The sequence below is a fragment of the Euprymna scolopes genome, chromosome 10 (assembly GCF_053919585.1).
Source record: "Euprymna scolopes isolate OS-2025 chromosome 10, ASM5391958v1, whole genome shotgun sequence".
Taxonomy (NCBI): Eukaryota; Metazoa; Mollusca; class Cephalopoda; order Sepiida; family Sepiolidae; genus Euprymna; species Euprymna scolopes.
In genome coordinates, this window is record NC_136491.1 from 41,176,164 (window position 1) to 41,187,336 (window position 11,173).

Genomic DNA, 11,173 nt, shown 5'->3' on the forward strand with positions numbered 1-11,173 from the left:
TTAAATATTTTTGCAGAACCGTTAAGGAACTTTTGCCAAATCTTAGGTTTCTGTGAGAAACACCAATTGAAAACGACGGATTTGGAATTTCAATCTATTGTAAAATATTTAAATTGTAATTTTCATTTCATTTATTTTTCTAAAACAGATATTTAAAAAAAAAAAAAAAAAAAAAAAACAATTTTGCTTGGCCGACTCTCCCTAAGGGCACCTGATTACATAATTCTATATGTTTTCACCTTTCTCTTTTGCAGTGCACACCGGGCTTAGGGACTAAAGTTTTGTATGAACTGCTCTACAATCCACCAACAAAAATTCTCGTCTTAACGGGTTGCAGCATTGTTTCAACTTTTGTGGCAGAAGCTGCGAAAATGTGGAATCTCGTTGTGGTAAGTCCCTTTCACAATATACAATTTGTTTTTTTCAGGTTTCTTTCCTTTTTACAGGGTGGAACAATAAATTTGTCATCCTAAATAAAACAACACTACAGGTTTATTTCAAAACTTTTTTTGGAAAAAGTAAATTCAGGTAACTTGATTATGTAGTAGAGTTGACATCTACTTAATGTAGCCGCCTTCAGCCTCAATCACTGCGTCGATACGGGTCCAGAACTGAGAGCATGCCTTTTCTACAATCGCTGACAGGAGCTCAGTGAACTCTGTGAATGGTGGCGATCAGGCTGGCTTTAGTGTTGTGGGAAGTCATGTTGGTGATGTTCTCGGCGTATGACAAAACGAAGTCCACAGCATAACGGTATACGCACTTGACTATAAAATTTATGGTTCGAGGTTCGAGTTCTAATGCAGTCAAACCACATTGATGAGCGGTAGATAAGCGAAATGCCTGTATGTAGAGTACTGTTTAAAAAAAGTAAAATAAATAATATATACATATATTTATTTCCTTAAGTCCTAAAAATAGGAGTGATATTTCTTAGGGTAAACTAATTCTTTGCATTCCTAGGTAGGAGATGTTAATACCAAATATTTAATAATCGCTAAAAAGTCAACAACAACAAAATAACTTTAAATCGATAAAAATAGCAAATAATATCAGCAGAGGCCCGTAGCATAACGATATACGCACTCGACTATAAAACTCATGGTTCCAGGTTCTAGCTATAAAAAAAGTAAAATCACACACACACACACACACATATATATAAAAGAATATGTGAGAACAACTCTCAACCTATATATTCAATGAATATTTGATCTATGAACTTGAAATTTGGTATATAGGGTATTGAGACATGTGGAAACCTCTTTAATCAGTTTTCATCCGGAAAAAGGAGCTGCTAATGGGGTAAAAATGTAAAAAAAATTGGTACTTGGGGGGAGGGGGCATCGAATTTTTATCTGTTTGTCAATTGTTTCACGTGCAAAATCGTTCACATGACAGCTTCCTTATGTTAAGAATTAGTTGGTTTGAAAACACTTTCTAAATACTTGGCAAGCTGGCCTAATGATTATCGTACTTGACTCACTGTCTTTAGGTTTTGGTTTTGGTCTCGGCTCGAGTATTTTTTTTTTTTTACTTACAAGGAGTGAACTGTTTAGAAAAAAAAACATAATACTCGCATGCACATGTCTCAGTTGTTTCCATTTTTTACTTCACTGTTTTTTGTTTTTACATACCGGGCAACGACGGGTCCATTTGCTAGTATATATATGCAGGGTGGGCTAAAAAAACGGGCCCCAACTCGAATTAGGCCCCGTTTCTTAGTGTTTTATCCGAATGAAATGAAACTTTGGTCATAACTAGTTTATTATATTCAAAACATTATATCAAAACACTAGGGTCTTTGGCCTTTTTTTCTCCGTTCTACAGCATATGTTCTAGATGGCCCCCATTTAGCTTTTGTTTTTGGTTTTTTTTTTGGGGGGGTCACCCTATATATATATATATATATATATAGTCTTGGACTTCCGGTTCGTTGACTTTCATGGCTCTTGTGGGCTGCGACGTTGTTTGGCTGTGGAATTTATTATATACAATCTTTCACATTCTGAATATATATATATATATATATATATATATATATATTCGATAAAATGAGTATATGTAAATGTGAAATAGATCCTATCTTCAAATGGGTGCTCAATATTCTAGATAGAGCATTTATAAACTAAGAACATATCTGTTTAATATTTCTGCTTTAATATTTTCTTTATATTTCCATTCTAATGGACATAATGTTTATTTTCTAAAATGTCCACAACTAATGATGTATTCACAAAATAATTAAAAGCAGAATTTATTTTTAAAATACATTTTCTATAGAAAATTAAAAAAAAAAATGTATTAAGTAGATTTTTATTTGATTTAGAATCAAATGTTAATTTTCCTCATTGTACTTTCTTTTTTTATCAGTATGTCATCAATAAACTTCAAAATGTGTTTTTACATTTTAAAATTTGGTCAGAACGTGTTTTTACAAAAGAAACACGAAATAGATTTAAATGTCAGAAGTTGTAACAAAACCACTGCCTCTTTTTTTATCGATTTAAACCGATTTCAAATGAAATATTATCAGCAAAAATAGTCATCTATATTATCTGATATAACGCAAACAAAAATCACAACCACATTTCTATTCATGCTCTAAATGAAAAATGTCTGTAGAGTTGAGACCAGAAAGTTTCCAGATTGATTGCTTGCTGGCAAACCTCATAGATATGCTCATAACATGAAGATACGTCCAAAGATGGAATACTGCTACCGCCATTTTAATCTGAGTGAGCATATCATGGTAACAGGAAACAAACGTGAATAAAAGTTCATGATATTCAATACTAATAATAATAAATACAAATCGCTCCAGACAAGGCATGTAACCACTTGATATAAGAAGCTAAAAATATTTTTTTTTAAAAAAAAAGGAAAAAAGCCAACAATAAGTGTTGGATGTATAGATTCAGATTTAAAAAAAAACAGCAATTCTCTCCTCTTTGTCAGAAACATCGCTGTTAGAATATGAGGACTAAAGGACAAAAAAGGAAGCAAGAGTTACGAGCCTGCTGAGTTCATGGAACATCTTGCCAGAGGAGGTCATGGTGGTGATTATTATTTCCAGGTTTAAAGCGGCTTAGACAAATATTCAAATTGTATGTGGATATAAATGGCTTCCATTTATTTCTTTATATGGCTTTCTGCGCTATATTAACCTTTTTTTTTTTTTTTACTTAATTTTCCGTTTTTGGCACTAATCATGGAATGTGATTGTTCCTATTTACAATGCCTCCCCACGAGACAGAGTTAGACACCAGGGTCGTTTTTTAATGTGGAGAAAAGGAACAAAAATAAAAATTGTCTCAGTCGTGAAGGATTTCTCCTCCACTGACAGAGAACAAGAAATTGAAGTGCAGCATCTGAAGAACAGATACTACACTGATGGAATGTGATTGTTGGGACAATAAATCAGAATCAAAATCTGAATTGGAATAATCAGAATATTTATTTTTATTTATTTATTTTCTTTTTTCCTAGTTTCCGATTTCAAAAACGATATTTTTAACTTATTTTTCCATTTCTGGTGTTAATGATAAAATGATGAATATTTTTTTGATTGTGAATTTATTTTATGAAAACAGCTCAAGACAAGGCATGAAACCACTCGATGTAAGGAACTAAAAAAAATATCATTTCAAGGTCAAAAACTAGACAACAATATATGTTATATGGATATATTCCAACTCAGAAAACAGCAGTTCTTCTCTCTGTGTCAGAAACATCGTTCATGGAATGTGAGGATTCAAAGAGAAAATAAGGGAAGCAAAAATTTTGCAGCTGTCGAAAGTAAACCAAAAGTTTACTTTTTACTTTCCTCTAAAGTTACAGCGATGCATAGAAAGACGCAGTGCAGAGCAATATGGGTGAACAAAAAAGCAAGAAAATAAATAAAAATTATAACCTAAATGGTAACGCGATGGCGGCCACAAGTGAAGGTTGGAATGCGACTGTGATTTTTTTGATAATTTAAAGGTTAAGACAAAAACTAAAATATATAAGCATTTTATTTGTTGGTCCCCCGACAAAAGGAGGGTGGACCTGTAAATTCACCCTTGTCGGTTTGTCTGTCCACACTTTTCTCAATAACTATGCCTAGGATTTTTTTTTAAATTTTGCACAAACATTAAACATGATATGAGTAAAAAAGTGACAGAACGGATTTTCCGGGAAAACGCTGATTGCTCTCTAGGGGTGACTTTTGGGTTAAAATAGCTAAAATTGACACTTTTGTGCTTATTAAAAAAATTGATGCCTTGGATTTTATAAAACTTTCTGAAAAGTCTTAACTAACTGATTTCTATATAATTGTGTTTGCCTATACCTTTAGGACTAATAAAAACATTCTAGTTTTGGGATTATTTTGCCATATTTGTCCAAAATTTTCTGTGTATGTCTATTTAGTAGTTTTGCATGGTGCTGAACTCAAATTTAAATATGTTAAGGCCTTGGGGACTTTTAGGTCTTAATGGGGTGGGGTGGGAGGCAAATGATGGACTGAGTCGTTTCTTTTTTTTTTTTTTTTGCAGGGTGCAGAACTCAAATTTACATATGTTAAGGCCTAAAAGTGCACCGTTTGTTCATTTTCACCAGGATTTGACATCCCTTGGGGACTTTGGGGGCTAATTGAGGGGGAGGGGCAAATGCTGAACTTAGTCATTTTTTTTATGCCTCGTTCACTGTGCACTCACGGGGGACCATGCATGCTTCACTTGTTGCATTTTGAAGCGTATTAATGTGAAAAAAAACAAAAAAAACAAACATGTTAAGCAAAACCATTTGTAAAACTAGTCGTGGTCTCTGTGACCACCAACAAAAGATATACCACAGTCGCTTTTGGCTCGATAGAAGAAAGGCAGCATTCTCTGCCCGTGTTTCTGCTCTGTAGAACATCATAACAAAAGACGTTGATTACCATGTCCAGGTTTATATTTCAATGCTAAAAACTTACCAACTATGTTAGATGTATTGATTCAAATTTAGAAAACAGCAATTTTCCCTCTTTGTTGAAGACATAGCTGATAGAATGTGAGGACTAAAGGACAAAATAGGAGAAACAAGAGTTACGCGGCTGTCGACTCCATGGAACGACCTAACAAAGAAGGAAATGACGATGATTACCATATCCAGGTTTAAAGCGGCTTTGAACGGACATTCAGATTATATATGAATATAAATGGCTTCCACCTATTTCTTTATATGGCTTATTGCATTATGTTAGCTTTTTTTTTTTCTCAACTAATTTGATTAGAATTTACGAGTTTTCTGTACGTGACTGGTTGCACTATGCTATCTCTTGCCAAATAAATTTGATTTGAATTTTCAGAATTACGTCATGGGTCGAGAGAAAATCAGTGTAAACAAGAAAGTGATAGTTATGATAAAAGTGAGTAAACGTTTCAGCTGGAAAGTTGACTTTTTACATGATTAGTTGCACTAAGTTACATTTTTTTATTATTTTCAAATAAATTTGATTAGAATTTATACGAGTTTTGAAAAAAATGTTAATCTCTTTCAATCTACACTTTATCAGTGGCGTAGCAAGGGCGGGGCGGGAGGAGGCGGTCCGCCCCTGGCGGCACGTTCCAGGGAACGGCATTTTGAGAAAGTAAAAAAAAAAAAGATACAAATAAATGAAAGTTAATAAAAAATCTGGAATTTTATGCCGAAAAGGTTGTAAAACATCGGGACTTTTAGAGATATCGTAATCAGAAAAATGTGTCCCTATTTTATGAGCGGCACACGTCGGGGGGGGGGCATTTTGAGAGGTTAAAAATAGAAAATAGAAAAAAAAATAAAAGCTTAAAAAAAAATCGGGATTTTTTTTAACGAAAAGGTTGCAAAATAATCAGAACTTTTTGAGGTATCTGAATCAGAAAAATTTATCCCTATTGTACGAGCGGCACATGTCAGAGGGCGGTATTTTGAGACGTTAAAATGGAAAATGGATTAAATAAATAAAAATAAATAAAAGCTATTAAAAATTGAAATTTAATACCGAAAAGGTTGAAAAAATCGGAACATTTGGAGGTATCGGATTCCGAAAAATGTGTCCCTATTTTACGGGCGGCTCATATCAGGGGCGGCATTTTGAAAAGGTAAAAATAGAAAATAGAAAAATATATAAATATAAATAAAAGCTAACAAAATTTCTTAAATTTTCTACAGAAAACCTTTTTTTTAATCGGAACTTTTGGAGGTATTGGAATCGGAAAAATGTGTCCCTATTTTACGAACGGGACATACCAAGGGGCGGCATTTTGTAACGATAAAAGCAGAAAATAAAAAATAAATAAAAAAATAAATAAGACTAACAAAATCATTGAAATTTTATGCCGAAAAGGTTGTAAAAAGAATTTGAAGGCATCGGAAAAATGTGTCCCTAATTTACGATTCCAAAACCGATTGTTTTAAATTTTTAATTTAATTTTTAATTATTGGTACTACTAATAAATATGTATTGTTTTTAAATTATTACTAAAACTAAAATGATAATAACATAAAAATACGATGTAGATTTATTTTATTTGTAAAACAAAGTTTTAAAAAAGTTGCATAAATTCTCTAGGTAACCTTTCAAAGAAAGCAGTTGATTTACATGTTCACAAAAATGTTGAAAAATTAAACAAAACATTTTTGTCAAGAAAAATACTTTCAAACATCACTGATAATTAAATGATACAACGGAAAATTACGTTATTTTGGAATTGTAGAAACATTAAGCAAGCACAGAATAAATATCGACTGTAAACAGATTTTATGATCGTCATATCAGGGGATAAATTTTGAATGGGAACTAAACGCTACAGCTCAAATACTGTTGAAGTGGCTTTCTATGCGATAGTTTAAATACTGCCGAATTTCTGTCAAGTTTCGAACAATCACAGAGCAATTGATTTTTTTTTTTCAAACTATTAACAAAATTTTATAATCACTGACGTAATTATGATTAAACTGAAACTTATAATGATGAATTAATTCTGGAAATAGGATTTTAATTTTTTACCTTTTTTTATTAATATAATAATTGTAAAAGATAATTCAAGAAAAATCTGCTTAGAACGCGTACCTAACTTGCTTTCAAACAAGAGTAAATATTTAAAAATATGCATATTTCTGTGAGAGGCACTTGAATCCCATTTAAAACTATATCGTCTTTAAGAATATTTTTAAACTCTATCTTCAATTAACATTTATTCCGTAGATGCTTAATTTTCATACCTTGCCAAAATTAGTTCCCTGGTGTCTAATTTTCCTAAATTTAATTAAATTAAAATAAAAATATAAAAAGTGATTTTTAATGTTTTTGATTCATTTGGGATTTTATCTGTTTAGCGTTAATTAGCTGGTGGGTTTTGTCCGGTGTCTTTTTGTCCGATCCTGAAGGTATATATATATATATATATATATATATATATATATATATATATATATATATATATATATATTAGTGATGGGATGATTCCGAATTTTTTTTTCCGATTCCGATTCAATTATCGATTCTGTCTTAAATTCCTGATCCGATACGATTCCCGATTCCGATTCTTTTTCAATTTCTAAATATTTAATTAGTGATTTTTTTCTTTTCGAATTACTCTATAACCATCTCACATCTGCATATATTTTCTCAAACAAAAAAATGCACTTAGTGTGTGTGGGGGGGGGGACATATATTAAATATACGGGGGGGGGTTCTAAATATTTTTCTCGAATTTCTTTTTCTTTTAATTGATTTAAAATAATAAAACAACTAAAGATGCATTTCTCTTTTAAAACAAAACTGATTTGCATTCGTCATTAGTTGGCAAAATGCTATTTGAATATTTCATAGACAATTGAAAATAATTAACGATGCAAAATAAAACGGTATAGGAACAGAATAGTTAACAAAGTCCCCTCTCCATTTTAAACATGGATTTCTAAATAACATAGTTACTATATAGAAAACAATTCTTACTTTAAAAACAGATGCGAATGTATTCTTAACAATTCTACACGAATGTTCATGTTATTACTACTGACAATGTCATAGATATGTAGTAGATTGATTTGTTTTAATACAAAAAAAAACGAAAAAAAAACAAGATGCAGATAATTATAATAGAAATACTTTTTACTAATATTGTGATAATTTTAGACTAACACCCTTGGCTAAAAATGATATTTTCCTTTTGTTTTATTCGACTTTTATTTTGTTTTATGCGATTGCATATGGACACCTTGAAAAACTTTCCGGGAAAAAAAGCACAAACAATTATTTTTAAATTTAAACTTTCGTACATTTAACCTAAAATGATGAATAATCATTTCCAGGCTACTCTAAATGTTCACTAAGCTGAAGTCTGACTGGCAAGGTTGTAAAACTATGCGTAATCGCTTAGACCCCTACTCCGCAAAAAAAAGCTTACAGTATTTAAGAATTCAGGTGATCGCTCATCCCCCTCTCAGTACAGGCCAATAAGTCTCCTGTGCGTCATGAGTAAGTTGCTAGAATCTGTGTTAAATACAGAAGTAATCAACCATCTCAACAAAAATAACCTTCTTAGTGACACTCAATATGGTTTCCGTTCTGCTAGATCTACAGCAGATGTCCTTACAGTTATATCGCATAGGATTAGCAAATCTCTCGACGGTGGCAATCTTTCTAGGGCAATTGCTCTTGACATATCTAAAGCCTTTGATAGGGTATGGCATAAAGGTTTACTTCATAAGATCGCTAGCTATGGTATAGCTGGAAAAGTCTTCTCAATTATTAAATCATTTCTTTCTGATAGGTTCATAAGAGTAGTAGTTGAGGGGCAAAAATCAGAAGCTCACAGTATTAATGCCGGTGTCCCTCAGGGATCCATCCTGGGCCCAACTCTTTTCCTGATCTACATTAATGATCTTCCAAATCATATCCTTACATCATTTGTAGACATTTATGCTGACGACACTACCATTTATGGTACCACATCTAAGACAGTAAACGACCAAGTTCTCTCCAATTCTCTCTCCTCTGATCTTGAGCATGTAGTACAATGGGGAAAGGAGTGGCTGGTTACTTTTAATGCATCTAAAACCAAGCTTCTCTCTTTACATCATCAACATTCTAATCCATATTTGTCATCAATTGAAATGAATGGCTCTCGTCTTCAGGAGGCCTCAAGTTTTGACAAGCTTCTGGGCTTGACCATTACTCCTGATCTTAAATGGAACACGTATATCAAATCTGTTGCCAATGCCGCTGGAAAAATGGTGGGATCTTTCTATCGATCCGGTAGATATCTCACTGCTGATGCTATTCTCTATCTATATAAGAGCCAGGTACGTCCAAGGATGGAATACTGTTGCCACATCTGGGCAGGAGCTGCTAGAAAGGACTTGTCCTGCCTTGATAGAGTTCAAAATAGACTTCGTAGCCTCGTAGGAGATGTCCTTTCCGCCTCCTTGCAACCTCTATCTCACAGAAGAGATGTTGCGAGTTTATCTCTGATGTATTGTTATTTTCATGGAAAGTGTTCAACTGAGCTTCAATCTATGGTCCCCCCTCGCCAAACTTTCACAAGAAACACTCGTCTAGCTGTAAACACTATCAATAATTTCCCCCACTCTTTATCTGTGCCTAAACCTAAACGTAGATTCCATGAACAAAGCTTCTTTCTTAGAACTGCATGCCTGTGGAATTGTCTTCCGTTTTCCTGCTTTCCGGCTGACTACAATATGGTTGTGTTCAAGTCTAACGTAAATAAGTTCTTTATGAGCCGTTCCATATAAGTTATCAAATTTACCAAATTTTCATTACTAATGATTACTATATTGTCCAATTTCTACTGTACACTCTTTAACCCTTATCCTTGAGTGGCCTCTTGGCCTTGATAATGTGGTGATGCCTATGTAAAAAAAAAAAAAAAAAAAATTTATTTCCATGAGGAAAATAATAATTTTTGGTTAGTGTTCTAAAATGGTACAATGTCTCTGAAATGAATCATAATTTTACGTCTAATTAATATTGCTCAAGCATTTCCCAACTGGAAGGATCAAGAGATCCGACTTGCTGAAGGAAAGGTAGTTGACAAAGTAGAGCAACATCTTATCGAGAAGGAAACTAAGAAGTGGCAGGAAATTCTAGCTAGATTGCTGGACATCATCAGGTTTCTCGCCAAGCAGAATCTGGCACCACAGGGTCACCAGGAAGATATCCATGATGATGAAAGAGATCAAGAAAACAAAGGGGATTTTTTAGAATTGGTAAATTTATTGGCCAAGTATGACCCTGTGCTCCATGAACATTTGGTGAAAGTTAACCTGGGAAAGAAAATCGTTACTTCTTATCTGTCACCAGAAATTCAAAATGAATTTGTGAGCATTTTGGCAAAGCATGTGAGAAATAAAATCATCGATCAGATCAAGGAAAGCAAATATTTTTTCATAATTTTTGATAGCACGCTTGATGTATCTCACAAGGACCAGATGAGTAAGGTGTTGCGCTACGTGAAAATTGACGAAAATAAAGTGACAGTGGAGGAGTCGTTTCTCCGCTCCATCAAAAAGTAAAAGTGCGGAGGACATTTCTAAACTGATTTTGAGAAAACTGGAGAACGATGGGATTCAGATTGGTGACTGTATTCGCCAGGCATTTGACAATGCTGCTATTATGGCAGGCCACCGATCAGGTGTGCAGAAACGAATATCCGAAATCAACACAAAAGCTCTATTTGTGCCATGCACTAACCATTCATTAAATCTGGCTGCTTCTGTAGCTGTTCACTCTGTTACATTTTTTGACATATTGGACCGGTTATTCTCGCTATTTTCTGCATCTACACATCGCTGGGACATTTTGATTCAGTTGACCGGTCTAAGTATCAAGCGGACTGTGAAAACTAGATGTAGTAGTCGATCAGATGTTGTAAATGATGTGGTAAAAAAATTATTGGAATCGTCATTGCCCTGGAACAGCTCAGAGAAGAAGGAGAAAATGTAACCACAAGATCAGATGCATCTTTAATTCTCAACTCGGTATTGTCGTTTCCGTTTCTTTTATTTCTGAGCTTTTGGAAAACTATTCTCCCAGAAATCAATGATGCTCAGAAGTATCTTCAAGAAAAGGGGCTTGATCTGCAACAAAGTTCTATCAGGCTGACAGCGTTCAGAGATTGCCTTCTGCAGAATAGAGAAACGC

General features: G+C 33.5%; 1 protein-coding gene across 1 annotated transcript in view; it reads left to right on the forward strand.

The window, feature by feature from the left end:
• The first annotated feature begins 233 nt into the window (after nt 1-233).
• The window catches only part of LOC145285934 (gamma-aminobutyric acid type B receptor subunit 1-like), a 408,900-nt gene continuing 397,960 nt past the window's right edge, over nt 234-11,173 (forward strand). Inside the window, exon 1 of the mRNA XM_080134438.1 lies at nt 234-389. Coding sequence (XP_079990564.1) covers nt 372-389 — 18 coding nt within the window. The 5' untranslated portion in view covers nt 234-371. The remainder of the gene's footprint in view (nt 390-11,173) is intronic.